This window comes from Rhinopithecus roxellana, chromosome 21, assembly GCF_007565055.1.
Source record: "Rhinopithecus roxellana isolate Shanxi Qingling chromosome 21, ASM756505v1, whole genome shotgun sequence".
Classification (NCBI taxonomy): domain Eukaryota; kingdom Metazoa; phylum Chordata; class Mammalia; order Primates; family Cercopithecidae; genus Rhinopithecus; species Rhinopithecus roxellana.
The window spans coordinates 22,966,070-22,987,471 of record NC_044569.1 but is presented as its reverse complement, the minus strand read 5'-3'; the positions used below and the strand labels follow the sequence as shown (position 1 = coordinate 22,987,471).

General features: G+C 42.2%; 1 protein-coding gene and 1 pseudogene across 1 annotated transcript in view; both read right to left on the bottom strand.

Annotated features, from left to right (window-relative positions):
- Positions 1 to 1,566: 1,566 nt before the first annotated feature.
- Positions 1,567 to 21,402, bottom strand: part of SERPINB5 (serpin family B member 5) — a 28,211-nt gene continuing 8,375 nt past the window's right edge. The window contains exons 2-7 of the mRNA XM_010388801.2: positions 20,995 to 21,169; positions 18,209 to 18,346; positions 15,873 to 15,990; positions 11,899 to 12,041; positions 5,334 to 5,501; positions 1,567 to 3,295 (exon numbers count right to left, since the gene is read on the bottom strand). Coding sequence (XP_010387103.1) covers positions 2,903 to 3,295; positions 5,334 to 5,501; positions 11,899 to 12,041; positions 15,873 to 15,990; positions 18,209 to 18,346; positions 20,995 to 21,162 — 1,128 coding nt within the window. The 5' untranslated portion in view covers positions 21,163 to 21,169 and the 3' untranslated portion in view covers positions 1,567 to 2,902. The remainder of the gene's footprint in view (positions 3,296 to 5,333; positions 5,502 to 11,898; positions 12,042 to 15,872; positions 15,991 to 18,208; positions 18,347 to 20,994; positions 21,170 to 21,402) is intronic.
- On the bottom strand, positions 7,176 to 7,609 carry LOC104682258 (annotated as a pseudogene).

Here is a 21,402-nt window from a genome sequence, read left to right as displayed (position 1 = left end):
TAAGACAAATAAATAGAGAAGGTCTGGAAGAGAGGAATTCTTTTCAGTGCATTCAGTGACCGCCTGTCGGGTATTGCTGTCAGTTGGAAGAGGGCATGGAGCACAGAGGTTAGAAAGTCCAGCTCTGGAGTCAGTCTTCGTGAGTTCAAATATAGCCAGCAACATGCATTAGCTCTGCGACCTGGAGTTGGTTGTCTATCCATTCTCTGTCTCAGCGTCCTCATTTATAAGATGGGATCATGGTTTCCTCCTGAAAGGTTTGTGGAACGGACAAAGTGAGATAATATACCTGTGACCAGTTTGCTAGCGAGCTGGGCTGGGCAGGGTGCTTGCAGAATGCACTGAATTCTTCCTTTCCAACCCGATCCTCTTGCATCTTCCTCCTCATCCTAGACAAAAACCCCTAGACTATCCACTAGATAGATGACAGTCCCGCAGTTGTGACAATGAAAATGTCCCCTAGGGGGCAGAATTTCCCCTGGTTGAAAAATCACTGAATTAGACTGTCCCAGGTAAGATGACCAAAATTTTCAGTGTTTTCCAAATTCCAGGAGACGCTTTAAGCTCCCTGCATTCTTGGTTTAAAGAGGCACTAATCTCTCCCCTCCTCCAAAAACTCACTAATGTTTTTCACAGTCATCTCACATTTTCTATTTCATAGCCTGGATAAGAGGATGATGAACTAAGAGGGCAAAATCTGGCTTTGACCACCCCCAGCAATCCTGCACAAATAATCTTCTAAGGATGTGGGGGCATTTGTCAGCTTTTGCACTCATCATTTGTTGGAAGAGGAGACACGTGTAGTTTAAGCACACCACAGGGACAGAAAAGAGGCTATGTTGAATATTAGATTTAGGGACACCAGAACTAATTTAAAACAAATGTGCATGGCATGGAGAAAAACACTCTTCATAAGAAGAAACAATGTTTTAAGCACATACAGTCTACCCAATAGAATGACTTTTGAGGGTGGGTTTAGAGTGAAAAGGGCTGGGAAGATCTCTCTGTCCTGCTGCAAGGTCTCTGATTCCATTATAGACATTATGCAGTTGAAAGTCATTCTAGCACTGCCCTGGTCTTTTACTCCCTAGGATGAAAGGAGTGTGGAAGGAAGAAGTGAGAGCTGGTGGCTAGGAAGAAAGGAAAACAAGGGAAAAGAGGAAGTAATTATTCTTACTTCTTTTTAGTCTGCCTCAATATTCAAAAGAGCGTTTTACATACAGTGATGTTTTTGGGGGTTTGGGGGGTTTTTTTGTTTTGTTTTGTTTTTGTTTTTGTTTGTTTGTTTTTATGTTTTGGGTTTTTTGATTGCACTGCAAACTCCACCTCCCAGGTTCAAGCGATTCTCCTCCCTCAGCCTCCTGAGTAGCTGGGACTACAGGTGTGTGCCACCACGCCCAGCTAATGTTTGTATTTTTAGTAGAGACAGAGTTTCACCATGTTGGCCAGGATGGTCTCAATCTCTTGACCTTGTGATCTGCCTGCCTCAGGGATGCTTTTGTAAACGGATGGCTTGGTTCTATTTCAAAATAGTCTAACTTAATGGAAAAAAAAAAAAAAAGACAAGTAGTTCAATAATATTTTATTGTCAATAGCATAGGAGAAATTCAATATTGAACCTCAGAACAAGAAGAACCTATTTACAATGCATGGCAAGGAAGAGATGGGAGAAGGAATGTCACAAAATCTTTGGTAAATACATATTTTTCATAGAGAAGTGATCCATGAACCTGCAACATAGACAGCTTATCCAACCAACTTTACAAATTACTATTAATATAAGTTACATGCTTGCCATCTAAAGTAACTAAACCCATAGACTGAAAAACTATGTGTCAAGGTAATGTGAGCATTTTAATCACTTTACTTATATTTTCTAATGGCAGTAGTTTCCTCTCCTTTTCCCACTATCACATTAGATGAAGAGGCAAGTTCCTTCAACAAATTCTGATATTGGCTATTGTGAGAATCCCCGTGCGAGTCAGTTAGAAGCCCCTGCCACCAGTCTAGTGCCAACCAAATGACCAGGTGGGACACCTATCAAAAATGAAACTGAATTTATATTAAAATCTGAACTTCCTGTTGGGGTCTTGCATTTCAGCTACTAGAGGTCTATAATTCCTTATCCAACATTCCACAATCTGAAGAGTTCTGCGAACAAAGTGTTTTTGTAAGTTGGTGGCATACGCATTTGGCAGCAACATTTGACCCCTTATGAGCTAGTCTTTACGTATCCATTTTGTCTGAATAGTCTATATTAAGGTGTTGATTTATAGGGTACTGCTCCAGATCTGATCCATGAAGTTCTATAACATACAGTGTGTGTAAAATATTATCTTTTGAAAATCCCCAACATTCAGAATTTGAATAAACACCTGCCTGCCAGGGTTTAACATAAGGGCTTCTGGACCTACAGTAGCCTGAGCATGTGCCCACGTTTCACTGGAGCCAGGGCAGTTTCGTGGGTCCCATGCACCACACTTTCCTCAGTCTTTCAGGGAAGCGAGAATGTCTGAAACATTCTCCATCCCAAAGAAGGAAGGCATAGTGCTGGGAAGAAGAGCTCCCAAATCTTCCTTATAGGAATTTTCTTTGTGGAGACTGTATTTCTGCCAACTACCCCAGACAATTTGACAAATAATGAATAAATGTTTTTCCTCTAAGGTGATTCCTTTTCATTAAAAGCATATGTCATTTTCTTGTGGGAAAAAAGGAAACAAAAGATAGAATTGGGATAAAAAGGTCTATCTGTGTGAAGACTACATGTGACAAGTACTGGCGGCTTCCTGATCCAGCAACATTAGCAATTTATTGTATCTAGAAAATGAATCTCTGGATGCAAAGTTTACAGAAATCGGCATCCACAGAAAAGTCAGGGGGGACTTAACGTGGGCTGTGCCACTTAAGGAGAACAGAATTTGCCAAAGAAAATGATGTTTCGAGTTTTGTTGTGCCTGATGATGTAAATAAAGGGATGGTCGGCATTCAATTCATCTTTGTGCTGCAGGATCCGTGCTCCTGGCACCTCTATGGAATCCCCACCATCTTCAGTTATTTGTAAGCACACTTTGTGGATAACATTTGATAGGGCCACTCCCTTGGTCTCTGACATTCCAGAGAAATCAGATGTGTCTTCACTGAAGATATGTTTCAGCCCTAGATTTTCCAGACTAGCCTTGGGATCAATCATCTTTTCCACCTTAAATTTTGGAATGGAGAGTTTGACCTTGGCATTGGCCATGGTGCTGGGATTAGTCCACTGCAACAGCGACTCTGAGTTGAGTTGTTTTTCAATCTGAAGGACAAAAATGAAATCATTTTTATTTATTTCCAATTGTAAAAGACCTAGCTTGATTGAAAACATAAGGTGTTATTACAAGCCCAGTTTCAAAGCAGTCTGGGTGGAACATCAAAGATGGCCCAGAAGTTTTTGGTATGTGACTCAGGAGACCCAGCAGCCACCCAGCTGTGTCCTCCTCCTCCCCAGACTATAACAGCGTTCCCTGCACACTGTAATTTATGAGGGCAGGGTTCTGTTTATTCATTTTAAGTTAGAGAGTAGTTTTTTGTTTGTTTGTTTGTTTGGGATTTTTTAGACAATCTTGCTCTGTCACCGAGGCTGCAGTGTAATGGTGTGATCTTGGCTCACTGCAACCTCCGCCTCCTGGGTTCAAGCAATTCTCGTGCCTCAGCCTCTCAAGTAGCTGGGAGTACAAGCACACTCCACCACACCCAGCTAAAATTTTTTTTTTGTATTTGTAGTAGAGACAGGGTTTCATCATGTTGGCCAAGCTGGTCTCAAACTCCTGGCCTCAAGTGATGTGCCAGCCTCAGCCTCCCAAAGTGCTGGGATTAAAGGTGTGAGCCACCGCACCCAACCTTAAGTTAGAGAATAGATTTATAGAAACAAATGCCTGGATTATGATGTTGCATACACAATAGTGAAATGAATATAAAATTAGAAAGCTTTTTATACATATTTATTGAATGCTTATTGTAATTTCTCTATGAGGAAATCCAGAATATTCATGTACTAAGAATGGCATCAAATTTAATAAATTAAATTAAAGCTGAAGTTACTTTTTCTTTAATGGGAACTTGAACTACCTCTGAGCCATTCCCTAAGGTCATAGGTAGTGAATGCACCCATTTTAGCTGGTTTAAAAAATGAGAGAGATGCGGCCGGGTGCAGTGGCTCACGCCTGTAATCCTAGCACTTTGGGAGGCCAAGGCGGGTGAATGCACTCCAGCCTGGGCAACAGAGCAAGACCCTGTCTCTAAAACAATAATAATAATAATAATAATAATAATAATATATCAGTATTGGCTCATCAATTGTAACAAACATACCACACTAATGCAAGATGCTAATAACAGGTGAAACTGTAGGCCTGAGACGGGAAGGGGAGTATATGGGAGTTTCTTGTACTTTCCGCTCATTGTTATGTAAGCATAGAGCTGCTCTAAAAAATAACATCTACTAATTTAAAAAAAAGAAAAAGGCCGGGCGCGGTGGCTCAAGCCTGTAATCCCAGCACTTTGGGAGGCCGAGGTGGGATGGATCACGAGGTCAGGAGATCGAGACCCTCCTGGCTAACACGGTGAAACCCCGTCTCTACTAAAAATACAAAAAACTAGCCGGGCGCGGTGGCGGGCGCCTGTAGTCCCAGCTACTCGGAGGCTGAGGCGAGAGAATGGCGGGAACCCGGGAGGCGGAGCTTGCAGTGAGCCGAGATCGCGCCACTGCACTCCAGCCTGGGCGACACAGCGAGACTCCGTCTCAAAAAAAAAAAAAAAAAGAAAAGAAAAAGCAGGAGGACAGTATGCTTGATATCAGGTCACATGATAGTGGACCTGGCAGTGCATAGCATCGTAGTGCCTTACTCCCTAGGAGATGAGGGAAGCACTCTAGCCTTCAGTTAAGAACCTGGCTCCAAGTACCTGGGCTCAAATCCTGATTCTGCACACACCCTTGGCTAATTATATGACCACAGACCCGTTACCTACCCCTCTGTGCCTCAGTTCCCTCACTGGTAAACAAGAGTATGGTAATAGTCTCTAATTCATCAGCCTGCTGTAAGAATTAAATGAGATAATGCATTTAGGCAACTTAGCACAGTCCCTAGAACACTGTAAGTGCCAAAAAATGTTGGCTGTTGTTAATATTAAGGAGGAAAGGCCCCAGAAAGAAGCATAGGACCTTGGAGGTGACTGAGCCAATGGAAATAAGGGAGGGCTGCCAGCCCAGCTCTCATGGCCCACATAGCCCTGTCTGCACGACTCTTTGCCAAGACAGGGGGTGCCTTTGTGGAGAGCACCTGCCTCCTCCTTACCTTCTCCAAACCTGTGGACGCGTCCTCCACATCCTTGGGTAGCAGGATGAACATGCTGAGATGCTTATTTTGAAAAGGAAGCTCTATGATCTTACAGTTGATACTGTCAATGTTTCCCATACAGAACGTGGCCTCCATGTTCATCATCTGCACTGGTTTGGTGTCTGTCTGTAAAAGGGAAAATCTGGACTGCTTACTTTTCAATTTACACATGCATAAATATATATATACACACACACACATATATACCCACATGTATATATACAGACACAACACATATATACATACACCTATATATACACATTTACACACATATGTATATATGCATACACACATACATATACACACATATATACACATACATACACATATACACACACCTGTATATACACACACTATATATAACCCTATACATATATACACACATGCACATACATACACACATATATATGCAAACACATAAATATATGTACATATATACATATATACACACACAAATTTGCTCTTGACATAGTGTCAGATTATTATGGCTTGTAATTCATCATCCACCGAGATCCAAACTGTATAGCACCCAAACCAGAGACTGTCCTGTGAAGAGTTTGTGTTCCTTTGAAAAGTTATTCATATACTTTATAATCTACATGTTACACATTACAGAAACTATATATAAGACTGTGTTTGCATAGATCAAACCTTAAAAATAAGACTGTATGGCTGAAAATACAGGCAATGTTTGTTATTCATTACAGATGCCTATGAGATCTTTAAACTATTCCTGGTGGAGCTGACTTGAAAGTAAATTCTACTGCAAACCCACATAACCATTCATATGGCTTTTCCTAATAAAATACCTAATTTCAAAAACTGACTGGGCGTGGTGCCTCACGCCTGTAATCCTGCACTTTGGGAGACCACTTGAGGTCAGGAGTTCGAGACCAGCCTGGCCAACATAGTGAAACCTTATCTCTACTAAAAAATACAAAAATCAGCCAGGCATGGTGGCACAAGCTTGTAATCCCAGCTACTTGGGAAACTGAGGTAGGAGAATTGCTTGAACCTGGGAGCCAGAAATTGGTATGAGCCAAGATCGCACCACTGCACTCACTCCAGCCTGGGCAACAGAGCGAGACTCTGTCTCAAAACAAAACAGAACAATAACAACAACAAACTTAGCATATAGCAGAACAAAACAGTATTTGTTGTGACCTCTCTGTTTGTCTTGGTTTGAATTGCCCACTCCCCGCTATATTGCCACCTACTCAGATCCGAGCTAACGAACAAAGTCTGGATTGAAGATAAGAACCTTGGTTTTTAGTCCCAAATGTGACATAAACAGATTCTGTGGCCTTGAGCAAGTCACTCCATCTCTCTAGGCCTCAGTATTCTTGTCAGTAGAATGAAGAAATTGTAAATTCAGAATAATGGTTACCACTGGGGAGGAAGAAGGAGGAACAGGACAGTGGAGTGAGCAGTGAAGGGATACATACAAAGCAGTGCAACTGTTCTTATATTTTTTCTTTAAAATTCTGAAATAATTAAGGCAAAATATGAAGTTCAAAAAGATGATTGATCAGTATATGGGTGTTTGTTTTATTATTCTCTGTCATTTTCTGAATGCTTGGAGTATTGCATAATTTTTAAAAAGGAAAACTTTCTTTAAAATTATCTCTAAGTCTTTTTAAAATTATCTCTAAGTCCCTTTGAGCTCCACTGTATGCCCTGCTCTTTTTTTTTTTTTTTTTTTTCCAGAAACGTGTTCAATGATAAAGCTTAGCATACCCCAGCACCAGGAATGGTGTAGAGTTGCAGCAGCAGGGACAGGCAGGTGACCCCCACAGAGCCTCACATGGTAAAGAGGATATGGAAGGCGACCATTAAACAGAACAGCCCCATGGCCTTAGACAGGGCAAAGCCCAGAATGGCATAGGAGAAGAGCTGCTGCTTGAGAGACGGGTTCCTGGCATAGCCAATGACCAAGCTGCCAAACACCGTTCCAATGCCAGTCCCTGAACCAGCCACACCAACTGTGTCTGCCCCAGCACCAATCAACTTGGCTGCTGTGTCAATGTCCCAGGAGACAACACTGGTCTAGAACTCCTGTTTGGCCACCTAAAGTGGGGAGTTGCTGTAGGAAGGCTGTTTAGATTAATTCTCTGGGCTATTCAAGAAGGAGGCAGATACAGGCCTAATTAGACCGCTAGTAAAGCAGCATATCAGAGCTGGAGAAATAAGTAATGCCCCCGTGGTCTGCATTTTTTCACTCTCCCAACTTTAGCCCTTGGTCTCGCCCTGTTCTTCTTCTTTTTTTTTTTTTGAGACGGAGTCTCGCTCTGTTGCCCAAACTGGAGTGTAGTGGCTGGATCTCAGCTCACTGCAAGCTCCGCCTTTCGGGTTCACGCCATTCTCCTGCCTCAGCCTCCCAAGTAGCTGGGACTATAGGCGCCCGCCACCTCGCCTGGCTAGTTTTTTGTATTTTTCAGTAGAGACGGGGTTTCACTGGGTTAGCCAGGATGGTCTCGATCTCCTGACCTTGTGATCCACCCGTCTCGGCCTCCCAAAGTGCTGGGATTACAGGCTTGAGCCACTGCACCTGGCCTCGCCCTGTTCTTCTTAAAGGGAGCCCATGGAAAGGTCTGATCACTCAAGTCTTTATCTCCAAGCACTGCCCAGGCCTTCTCTTCTCTTTGCCCCTATTAACACCTGGCCTCCTGTCTCTGCTCCAGAGATGACTGATTTCCTGAAGGAATTCACACTAAGATGTAAAAGACTGACAGCAATGTAGTATAACCTATTGACGTATACCTCCCATGGGATATTTGCCTGTTAACTAAATCTCTTTGGGAAGAAATTTCAAGCCTCATACTAAGCCTGCAAGGATAATACTCCAGTAAACTTGCATCTGGTATCTTTAAATACTAAGCTGAACCTTCCCCAATCCCTCTCTCAAGCACAGTTAAACCTTATTTATTTTACTTTTGTATATACCTCTATTTTAGCACTTGCCACAGTGTTAGAAATATTATCTAGTGATTGTCTTTCCACTTCCAACCCCAACTAGAATACAGCCAAGGCAGAAACTAAGTCTTATTTTCTATCCCAGCTTGTAGTGCTCACTTCTATCCCAGCTTGTAGTGCTCACTGAATATCTGGCTGATAAATAATGGAAGACTTCAACTCTATGTGTAATCAGAAACAGAATTATAGGAAAACATACTACTTTGGAAGTTAACAGATAATTCTTCCCTTTATTTCTCCTAAAGAGGATATTGTCTTAAAATATATTACTCCTAAAGAAATTTGTCTAAAAATCTCCAACAGGGCCGGCAGGCGGATCACGAGATCAAGAGATCGAGACCATGGTGAAACCTCATCTCTACTAAAAATACAAAAAATTCGCCAGGCGTGGTGGTGGGTACCTGTAGTCCCAGCTACTTGGGAGGCTGAGGCAGGAGAATGGCGTGAACCCGGGAGGTGGAGCTTGCAGTGAGCAGAGATTGCACCACTGTGCTCCAGCCTGGGCGACAGAGCAAGACTCCATCTCAAAAAAAAAAAAATCCCCAAAAGGTTAGACTGCTAATAGTTTCTGAATGTGCACATAGTTGTAGCCTCCAAAAACTGTCATCAATTTCACTTATCAGCACTGACTATGGGTACTTTATTTTCTGGAACACATGTTGAGACGTATCTTCTGAAAAGAGGACCAAATAAAGACTATCTATCCCAGAAAATATAATACAACATATATATTAATATAGATATGTATGGATGATATATTTATCAGAATAAGTACTAAACTTTTAATAATATAGCTTCACCAATTTAACCCTTACCGGAGACACTACAGGACATGAAAAAAGGTTTAGTAATGTCACTCAAAAAGTTCAAGGGCTGACAAAGCAATTCAAAGAAAACAAAGGAGAAGTAATAGCATCGGCATTCAAAAGAAGGCTGTAGCCTCATGCAGTTGTGAATAGCATTTTATTGCTTTATCAAGGGAATCCACTGAGAGATCAATGACATTTCAAACTCTTATTAATTCTGTTCATAAAGGCTGAGTTTCCAGGATCTTATATAACCTAGCTTTATGATTTAACAGCAAGAATAAAGGAATAGCACACATTCTTTCTCCCTTCTCAAAAAAACACATATTAATACTTTCTTAATGAAAAAAGTACAACCCTTAGTGTGGTTGACACAAAAGTCCACATTCTACTCATTGACTATTGCAACATTTTCATGGTATTCCTTATACAGGCTGGCTCGGGGCCTTGGTGAGAGGCACCATTGGCAACCTGTTTCAGATTTCACTTAAACAGAGTCAGGAACCCTTTGCCAGCCCTTGCCAGGGAGGAGAGCCAATCACTGATCAAAGGAGTCAGAGGGGTCACTCCATGACAACAAAGGGTGTGTGGATGCCATCAGGGCCAGTGGGGCCAACACCCCTCCCTAACTCACAGTAGAGGCTGGGTAAAGTCACGTTGCACTTCCACTCCAGATAAAAGACAACACTGAGAAGGTCAAAAAGCCATGTTTAAAACTCAAGGACCTGTGTGTGCAAAACACAAGAGTGTGAAGAGCCTAAAGTGTGTCTCTAGAATCTCAGACAGACCTCTTGTGTGCAGGGTCAATCCTGTCCCTGCAGTCAGTTTTGAGAAGACCACTGCAGTTGGGAAGCCAAGCTCAGGAAGGTCAGGTTTTGTCTGCTACTGATTGTTTAAACAAACTGACCCTTAGGGACTGATCATTCAACAAATTTGCTGAGCACCTACTGATGTGTTAGGGACTTGGCCAGAAATTGTAGACACTGAGATGAATAAGGCATTGTCCCTACCTTAAAAATCCCATGCACTAGTAGGGGATCTATATAAGCAAACAGATTTCACTGTGCAAAGCATATTCTGGGAGGGGACAGAGGGGAGTATGAATAAAAATTCCATGGGAACAAAGAAAGAAAGAGTAATGGAAGCCATTCAGCTAACCCAGGTGTAGATTGTATCTTGCAGGACTTTTCCTCATGGATGCTAGCATTAAGAAGGTGCTACTATATTTGGCAAAAACAAGATATTGATTCTAGGTACTCTAAGTACTGGGAGAAGCATGAAAACTAGAACTGATGCATAGGAGCTACAAGGTAACTAAGCTACCTTTAAGTATTGTACTAACTGAAGTTCTGCTTCCAGTCTAACAAGCCAGATCCCACACAAGGAGACCACATCACATCATCATAGAGATCTCTGGGTTTTCCAATAAAATGGGTCAAATTTCCAGCCTCAGTTCCTTGGTCTTGGCCTCATTTACAAAAGAGGTACTTGACCTATTTCTTTTTTTTTTTTTTTTTTTTTTTTTGAGATGGAATCTCACTCTGTCACCCAGGCTGGAGTGCAGTGGCATGATCTCAGCTCACTGCAACCTCTGCCTCCTGGGTTCAAGCCATTCTCCTGTCTCAGCCCCCTAAGTAGCTGGGATTATAGGCACATGCCACCATGCCCGGCTAATCTTTGTACTTTTAGTAGAGATGGGGTTTTACCATGTTGGTCAGGCTAGTCTCAAACTCCCGACCTTGTAATCTGCCTGCCTCGGCTTCCCAAAGTGCTGGAATTACAGGCATGAGCCACTGCACCCACCCTCTATTAATTATTTTAACATATTTACTTCAACAGTATTAATGAGACTGGCCTGCAAAACAGGCTCTTAATTCTTCCCATAATGACTTCCAGTGATGCCAATGAGTAAGCTATACTTTGTTTTTTCACAGCCAACAAGTGCCTCAAAGCATCTGGGTTTTTTTGTTTGTTTGTTTTTCTTGAGATGGAGTTTCATTCTTGTTGCCCAGGCTGGAGTGCAGTGGTGCAGTCTCAGCTGACTGCAACCTCTGCCTCCCAGGGTCAAGTGATTATCCTGCCTCAGCCTCCCATATAGCTGGGATTACAGGCACCCACGACCATGCCCAGCTAATTTTTGTATTTTTAGTAGCGACAGGGTTTCACCATGTTGGCCAGGCTGTTCTCCAACTCCTGACCTCAGGTGGTCTGCCCGCTTCGGCCTCCCAAAGTCATGGGATTACAGGTGTGAGCCACCACGCCCAGCCATCAAAGCATCTTATAAATTATAAATTAAAATCCCAGAACAATATACTTCACTATCAACAGATAAGAAAATGGGATGATAGAGAAGTTAATCGGGAACAAGATTCCTAGATGTCAAGGTTTCATGATAATCCAAAGTACTCTGATAACAGAGTTTGGTCTTTTCCTTTTCTGCTAAAGTTCTCAGATGTTTGTAGCTATTTTTCACCCAGTGACTTAGCTTTCCTCGCTGGGTTATAAATTCTATAAAGTTTCACTTAGCTCAGATCTTTGAAGACATTCTGGAGAAGAGGAGGGAGGGCCTCTGGATTCTGGCTCTTTTTGTACCACTTACCTTCCAGCTGTTCATCTCAGGAAAGGCACTTTGCCAACCGTGCCTTCAGGTTCCTCATTGGAATGGATTTATGCCCCGCTCTGTCCCTATAATTTTTCACATCTATAATTGGGCTCCTTTTATTGCTACATACTGCCCCACATACCTTGTTGACTCTGAAAGGACATTCTTTTGTCTCTGATTCAGGAAATTTCTTCATCCACTTGCCAACAAAGTAGGCGGCATTAACCACAAGGATTTTGGTCTGGTCGTTCACACTGTTGTCAGCTAAAATGTTCTCAAAGTGGCCTGCAACAATTTTAGGAAAACACAAGTAGCAGAATTATTCTTCCAACCTACATCTGAAATTCACATGCATATTCGCTGAGTATTTACCACTTCATGAAGTCACACCATGTAAGACCTGGTAATTCCAGCCATCACATTTCAGAAGGACTCTTTTCTCTCCTTCTACCTTGACACAACCAGATCTACCAAAGAGGTTGGGAGAGGAGAATGAAGGAGGAGGAAGAAAGGAAGAGAAATAAGGAAAACACAGCTACCACTCTGAATGCTTATTCTGTGTCAAGCAGTATACAAGCTATTTGATACACATAATATGTATTTCTTCCTGCTTTATGAATGAGGAAGCTGAGACTCAGTGATGATAACTCACTTTCCAAGGATGATATATAAACGAGGGTGGATTCAGGATCCAAAGCCAGCTCTTTCTGACTCCAAAGCCTGTGCTCTTGAATGAAAATACGTAATCACTTTCTTAATGCCAGAATTTCACATATATTATCTCACTCTTTTCACAATCATCCTATAAGGCAAAGATCATTATCTCCATTTTACAGTGCAGTAAACAGAGGCTCAGAGAGGCCAAGGAACTGTTCTAGTTTCCTCAGCTGGAAAGCATGTCTGAAGGTTCTCCCCTTCACCCCACAGCTCTCCGTCCACTCCCTCAATTGCACTCCTTGCAGACAGGCTGATTGACTCAAGGTCAACTGTAATCACCATGGGGCTCAATCACAATTGCAATTATTAACAAAGCTAAATCTCAACAGCCAAAACAATTCAAGGGAAGTGATCCCTTAATAAAAAGAACTCCTCACATTTGAATAACCCACAGGTGTTTTTTTGTTTGTTTGTTTGTTTGTTTGTTTGAGATGGAGTCTTGCTTTGTCGCCCAGGCTGGAGTGCAGTGGCCGGATCTTGGCTCACTGCAAGCTCTGCCTCCCGGGTTTCTGCGATTCTCCTGCCTCAGTCTCCCAAGTAGCTGGGACTACAGGCGCCCGCCACCTCGCCTGGCTAGTTTTTTTGTATTTTTTAGTAGAGACGGGGCTTCACCGTGTTAGCCAGGATGGTCTCGATCTCCTGACGTCATGATCTGCCTGCCTTGGCCTCCCAACGTACTGGGATTACAGGCGTGAGCCACTGTGCCCGGCCTCGCCCACAGGTTTTTTATAAAAGGTTTTCATTTACCTAATCTCCAATTTTCAGACCAATGTTCAGGGCCCACTTTACAGGCCTGTGACCCCTGTGTGAAGGGCCCTGCTCTTGGTTTAATGTTCAGCTGTCGCCATCTCAAAATTCTTAATAAATATTTAAACAAGAGGCCCAGCAATTTTACTTTTGCCCTGGACCATGCAAATTATGTAACTGGTCCTGCCAATGCCATATAATATGTTGAATATATATTGTATTACTGAAGAAACCTGAAGAATAAAGAAGCACGGGAGCCAGTAAACGACAGAGCTTCAACTTCAATCCTGAGCCTCCTATTTCAAATTCAGAAGTCTTTTCATGGCTGGATGCGGTGGCTTACACCTGTAATCTCAGCACTTTGGAAGGCTGAGGCAGGCAGATCACCTGAGGTCAGGAGTTTGAGACCAGCCTGGCCAACAGGGTGAAACCCCGTCTCTACTAAAAATACAAAAATTAGCTGGGCATGGTAGCACGCACCTGTAGTCCCAGCTATTCGGGAGGCTGAGACAGGAGAACCCCTTGAACCTGGGAGGTGGAGGTTACAGTAAACCAAGATCGTGCCACTGCACTTCAGCCTGGGCAACAGAGCAACATTCTATCTCAAAAAGAAGAAAGAAAGAAAGAAAGAAAGAAAGAAAGAAAGAAAAAGAAAGAAAGAAAGAAAGAAAGAAAGAAAAAGAAAGAAGAAAGAAATAAAGAAAGAACGAAAGAAGAAGAAGAAGAAGAAGAAGAAAGAAGAAGGAAGAAGAAGGAAGAAGAAGAAAGAAAGAAAAGAAAGAGAAGAGAGAGAGAAAGAAAAATGAAAGAAGGAAGGAAGGAAAGGAAGGAAGGAAGGAAGGAAGGAAGAAGGAGGAAAGAAAGAAAGAAAGAAAGAAAGAAGAAGAAAGAAAGAAAGAAAGAAAGAAGAAAGAAGAAAGAAAGAAAGAAAGAAAGAAAAGAAAGAAAGAAGAAAGAAAGAAAGAAAGAAAGAAAGAAAGAAAAGAAAGAAAGAAAGAAGAAAAAGAAGAAAGAAAGAAAAAGAAAAAGAAAGAAAAGAAAGAAAGAAAGAAAGAAAGAAAGAAAGAAAGAAAGAAAGAAAGAAAGAAAGAAGAAAGGCCGGGCCCGGTGGCTCACCTAGAAGGAGGTGAGGGATAGAAGACTACACATTGCATACAGTGTACACTGCTTGGGTGATGGGTACACCAAAATCTCAGAAGTAACCACTAAAGAGCTTATCCATGTAACCAAAAACCACCTGTTCCCCAAAACCTATTGAAATAAATTACAATATAATACAATTTAAAAAATTAAATCAGGTAACATGTGCCCCATTTTACAGTTCCGTAAATTGAAGCTTTGTGTCCAAATATCAGTTAGGAAGTACCAGTGTCTGGATTTGAACCTAGGTGCTGAATGACTCCAGAAACCCTGTTCTTTCCATGTTCTCATCCTGCAGTTACTGTCCCGTTAGAACTTTCTCAGTCAGTACAGAGAGAGAGCAGCTGGGGGCGCTAGTCATTCTCACAGGAAGTGGGTCTCCCTTACCCCGGAAGTGTACCCCTCCCTAGACAGCGGCGACTGCCTAGGCTTCATTCTTTCATGACTAGATTCGGCCTCCCAACGGGTCTCTCCAGATGCAGTTATGAATATATTCACTGGGAAGGGGGACAAAGTCACTGACTTGCCCTCAAAATCATCATAACCCTAATTCTTTTCCAGCAGGGAAGACAACTCACCGGGAATTTTAAGGGAGGAACGAGGAGTCCGACGAGGGAGACGCCTAGAAGAAGCACTGAGCCGGAGAAAGAACCGGTTAGGAGCTTCTTGGACCCCGGGGCTATCAGAGGAGCGACCAGCATGGGGAGCTGCGGCACCGCGGAAAGGCTGATGCTACAGTTTGGTTTGGTTTGGTTTTCTTTTTTTTTTTTTCTTTTTCTTTTCTTTTTTTTTTAAGACGGAGTCTTGCTCTGTCGCCCCTGCGCGATCTCGGCTCACTGCAAGCTCCGCCTCGCGGGTTCACGCCATTCTCCTGCCTCAGCCTCCCGAAAGCTGGGACTACAGGCGCCGGCCACCACGCCCGGCTAATTTTTCGTATTTTTAGTAGAGACGGGGGTTTCACTGTGTTACCCAGGATGGTCTCGATCTCCTGACGTCGTGATCCCTCCACCTTGGCCTCCCAAAGGGCTGGGATTACAGGCGTGAGCCACCGCGCCCGGCTGGTTTGTTTTTCTTATACGTATGTTGCCTATGTCCCTTTTTCCTTAACAAATTTGCAAAATTTGTCAGCTGAAAGGGGCCTCGGGGATCATGAAGTTATAATCCAATTCTTCTATTTCCAGACTGAAAAATGGCCTCATCATTGACCCAAAGTCATACTTTGTTAGAGGCACATCTAGGATTCCACTAGGGCCTGTGACAGCTCGTCAGAGAGCAAGACAAAGTAGACTAACACTGAAGCACCAACAGTTTCTACCAAGTGATGAGATGATACAAGAAATGCCCAGAAATCCAAGTTGTTTACATGGCTGGAAGGGAAAGAATTTAGCTTGTGTAGTAAAAACATCCAGAGAATCCTCCAGATGTTTTTTTTTATGCCTGGAGCAAGCATTTATGAGATGGAAGGCCCTGTTTACTTGGTGATTGATAGCAGAACAATTAAAGGGTACTTGCCATCTGTGAGATCCTTAATTGAGTTGTTGATCTGACCTTTCGTTTCTTCCAATTTATCTTTGAAGTCAACAGTTTCCAATTCCTTTGCATAGGGTCTCTTCGTAGAGCTGATGAACTCCTGAAAAACATGCAGTTCATAAAATCAGAGTCTGTACTCAAGCTATTGCATTGTTATTCTCTTCTAACAAAAGGATTATTAAATATCAACTGCTATATGTACGCTTTCAAAATTGGTAACACTATATGAATTGAAACCTCATGTAGAAGTCAGTGAAATTCTTTGTATTGAATGTTTCTTTTTTTGAATTATAAGATAATTTCAGTTATTAAATGCATCTATCAGTTTAATATCAGCTTTGAGGAAAACAAAAGAAACACTATGTTACATATACCCAATTCTCTTACGGGTTCTAATTTCAGAATCATGAAAATGTTGTATGTCTACAGATACATATATATATTAGAATATAGGAAATGTATAAAAAAGAGAATTATGAACAGAAAACTCTTGTCTTTGCTGAACTAAATAAATATCCTGTAGACCCTTGCTACTCAAACTGTGGTCCAAGGTGGTGTACAGCATCACCTGAGACCTTGTTAGAAGTGAAGAATCTCAGACCCCACCCTAGACATACTGAATCAGAATGCATTTTAACAAAACTTCCAGGTATGCCATCTGCAAATTAAGGTTGGAAACACAGTGCTGTAGAGAACATAGCAGGACTTATTACTCTAATGCTTATTTAAAATGTGCAACCCTAAACCCCATTCCCGCCATGACAATCAGAACTACCTGGGTGTTAAAAGGGCCTCGAGAACTTGCCCTTTTAACACCCAGATAGTTGTGATGCGAGAGATCCTCCACAGACCACACGTGTTTGGACCTTCAGTAAATTTGCAGATGCTGTGCACCTAGCAGGAGCAATGGAAAGCAGTCTTAAAAAATCTTTTGTAATGAGTCAAGATCATGCCACTGCACCCCAGCCTGGGCAACAGAGCAAGACTCCATCTCAAAGGAAAAAAAACAAAACAAAACTTTACAACTCCTAGTCTGATTAAGATCATTCCAGATGTTGCATGGAAGTTCAACCAAACTAAATATAACTTGATTCAATGTTATGTCAGTTCACTTCCAAGCACAGGGCTTCTTGAATTGCTTCAGAGCAGCTTCAGCCTTAGTCAATTAACTTAGCTTCAGTTAATTGCAAATCAGCCTTGGGACTGACTGTCACCATTGACTGAGAGAACCAATATCACCTGAAAACATTCGAAAGCCTCAGCCAGATGAAGCAGAGCCTCCATTGTCCTCACTGCCAGCAATAAAAATGTGTTGTCTCCTTAATGATCACTTAGGGAGCTTCTACAAATTTTGTATGCTCAGGTTTCAACTCACATCTCAGTGTTTTTTTTTTTTTTTAAATGCTTCCAATGATTGTTGGAATAAAAATGGTTGTTATATGTATCTTTAAGCAACAAAAAATATACTCACAATGTCTAGTAACCCATGTCCTCAAAAGATCTTAACCACAAAAATACCTACTGCAGAAAGTTGCAAAATCATGGTAAAATATTTAAAAACTGGTAGTCTAGCTTTTAGATTTGGAAAGCTTGAAATTCTGACCATCCAAACAGGAACTAAGTCAACTCTGTGTTACTGAAGTACGGAGGGAACCTCCATGTAGTCTAGAATACTGTCTGTGTTTCAAATACAGATTTTTAAAATATTACAACATTGGGTACCATAGTGTTGTTTGTACGATTCCTTAGAGCAATGGCTAAACTTAAATAACCGGAACTGCCTGTGGAGATCCCCATCTGACCAGCCCAGCACAACGAAACTAATTTGTGACTGATGAAAATTGTGAATTCATAGTTATTATTTTTCTTACTGATTTTCAGAAACATCAGAACTTTGTGTGCATAACAAATGAGGTGGAGAGCTTAAAACATTGTTCCAGGCCATATGCCCTGCTCTTTAAGGAGAAAGAAGTTTAAATCATGAGCTGTCTTACACTCCTTGTCTATGGAGCTACATTTATTAGAGTTAATTACTCTGTTCTCCATTCTCTCAGAGGAAGCTAACAGGAAGGGTAAGATTTATTTGAGAGGGAAAAGGAAAGCCCATAAGCTTCTCTATATTTTGAGTTAGAAGATGTGACTGCAATTGACTCCCACTATACTCCTAACCTCTCCACTAGGATTTATTTATTTTAAGCCTCAAATCACAAGTGAACCTCCTAGAAATGAATTTCACTGAAAAAAAGTTATAGGTCTAACAGCATGAAAATACCACTCTGTAAAAAGTTAAGTCTTGCTACCTGCTTTAAACAACTTACTGTAGAAAGATTCAGAGATTTGTCTACGTAGAGCCGCTTGATTAGTTTCAGTGAGTAAAAGGAACTAAGTTTGTTGACATCCGATGTTACTGTTTGAAATCCAAAGGGCACATCTTTGACATTTTCAAAATGAAGAACCTGTTAAGAGAAAAATCCATTACCCGAAAAGCATTACCTCTGAATGGTGCGTCACTGAATTGGACACGTGATAATGACCAATGTCCTTGGGCATACAGAATCCTCCTGCCCAGTTCCCCTAAAGCAAGACTCCTCAACCTCAGTGCTATTGACATTCAGGCTGGATGAGTCTTTGTGGGGCTGTCCTGGGTACTGCAGGAAGCTTAGCAGCATCTCTGACCTACTAGATGCCAGAGGCATCCTTCCCCTATTTGTGACAACCCAAAATGTCTCCAGACATGGCCAGATGTCCCCAGAGTGGGAAGGGGAGAACAAGTTGTCCCCACTGAGAAACACTACCATAAAGGTACTCTTCCAAATCAACTATCAGGAATATTTGTTCTTTCTTCAAAGTGATGCCCTTAATACTCACACAGAAAGATTTCCAAACTTGGAGAAAGATGAAGCTGGGTTATAATTTCTATCCAATTTAGAGACCAGAAGAGAGAGATTAATACCAAGAGAGACCATCATCAGGCAGGAATCAGATTTCAGGACAAGTGCCTCTAGCCAGAGTCTGTCTAGTGCCTCTGGGTGGTTTAGCAAATGCCAGGTAAAAGGTGTGTCATTTCTGATGGGCAGCTACAACAAATGGTGGGCTGCCCTGGGTGGGCTGGAGTCAGACGGCCCTGCCTGTGAATCCAAGCCTTCACCAACTCTTCTCCAACTCTTCAGAGAATCTTCTCCAACTTTTCAGAGCCTCCTTTCCTCTCTGTAAAATGGGCTGAGAATACCTGCTTTCCTCAGTTCTTATGAGGATTACTTACATATAAAACACCTAAAGTATTATATGGATTCAAGCTGTTAATTATTATTCTTGTAATAATATTGTAAGCTATTTAAAACCAGGATACTGTCATTTGGAGGGCTTAAATCATTGTGTTTTGTTCCTAACTCTTTTTTTTGTTCCAACCAATAGTCCAGCATCTTTTCTGCCTTGCAGCACCACAACATGTAATGTCAGCATAAGATGATACCCTCCTCACTCCATAACTCTTAATGGTCATGGCCTGATTCCACAACCCAGATAACGAACGCCGCCAAACCGGCACATTGCGCCAGTGAATTACATAGCCTCAGCATTGCAGGGTCATATGGGCTGGTCCCAGACAGTGCGTAACTCTCATGCCCAAAGACGGATGGAGGAGACCAGAAAATTAAAGAGCCCAGGTAACTATTGCTGGGGAACCAGTTGCATGTACAGAGAAGATCTTGAGGAATTATTGAGGAACAGACCTACTACCAGGAAGTTCTCTTTCTCTAGCCTTTCTCTAACGGTAGATGAGAAATGAGGAATGGGAGATTGGGTAGGGATAGTCGAGTTGTGCAGTTCAGAGATGAGGCTCGATAAGAAGAGACATCTCCTCTTCACAGTAGTGAGGCTGCTTCAAGTCCCAAGTGCAAATTCTTCATCCTGACCTAAATAACTCTTATGGGCCATACTTTCTGGGCACATATGAATACAATCAGGTGTTCCCTTTTTAAATGCTTGTGAGCTAATAGGAAAGAAATTCTGTTGAACCTAGAATGATTAACATAAGAGTAATAATGAAACATACTTAGGAGAACATTCACTTATTATCTAAAAGTACATGAGGACTTAAAATGGAACAATCAGGAAAATCATCTCATTTGAAGGTCTAAGAACTTGACAAAGCTAGATAATCAACCATAGCCAGAAAGAAACCCTATAATGATACAGATGCTCATTGATTTATGATGAGGTTACATCTCAACCCATTGTAAATTCAAAATGTCATAAGTCAAAGTGAAAAAAACTGTGATTACCCAGCAGATCTCCAGGTTCTCCATCACAGCCTGGTGCCTGTCCCAAATGTGAGTTGCATTACCTACAAGTGAGCTTTCACATTTAAAAACAGATTAAGAAGGCTGTAATCCCAGCACTTTGGGAGGCCGAGGCAGGCGGATCACCTGAGGTCAGGAGTTCGAGACCAGCCTGGCCACATGGTGAAGCCCCATCTCTACTAAAAATACAAAAATTAGCTGGGCATGGTGGCAGGTGCCTGTTGTCCCACATACTTGGAAGGCTGAGGTACAACAATCACTTGAACCTGGAAGCTGCAGTGAGCCGAGATCGCACCACTGCACTCCAGCCTGGGTGACAGTAGTGGGACCCTGTCTCAAAAAAAAAAAAAAAGGGCCGGGCGCGGTGGCTCAAGCCTGTAATCCCAGCACTTTGGGAGGCCGAGACGGGCGGATCACGAGGTCAGGAGATCGAGACCATCCTGGCTAACACGGTGAAACCCCGTCTCTACTAAAAATACAAAAAAAAAAACTACCCGGGCGAGGTGGCGGGCGCCTGTAGTCCCAGCTACTCGGGAGGCTGAGGCAGGAGAATGGCGTGAACCCGGGAGGCAGAGCTTGCAGTGAGCTGAGATCTGGCCACTGCGCTCCAGCCTGGGTGACAGAGCAAGACTCCGTCTCAAAAAAAAAAAAAAAAAAAAGATTAAGGGAGTCCTGGAATGGCACAACTCTGAATCTTGACCAATTCTGAACACAAAGTCTCCATTCCTTTTTTCCATAGGCACTGCCTGTGGGTTCTAATAACTGTATTCCCACTTAAAGTAGAAACAAAGTTTGGGGCTTACCTGTCCAATTTCATTTGCAGTGTCACCTTTAGCACCCACTTGAGCAAGTGACAGAGAGGTGGAGAGACAGATGGGAGAGAAGAGGACATTGCCTAATGGCTCCTTTTCACATAGTTGTTTGAACAGATCAACAGCAAAAGCCGAATTTGCTAGTTGCAGGGCATCCATTGTGGGCCTGGAAGCAAGGACAAGGGAGAGGTTAATTTCTAAAGCATCTTTAACGTCTTCTCACCTGCATTCTGCCAACACTAAAAGAATTCTATTTAAACAAAGTAATGATCTCAGAAGAAACAAGGAACTTTCTGTAAATTCAAAAGTAAGATCAGTTGTGAAGAAACTTCCAGGCAAATGTCCGAAGGCATATGAGGTCCTCTGTGGCAGCTCTGCCTCGACTCTGCAGTCTTGGGC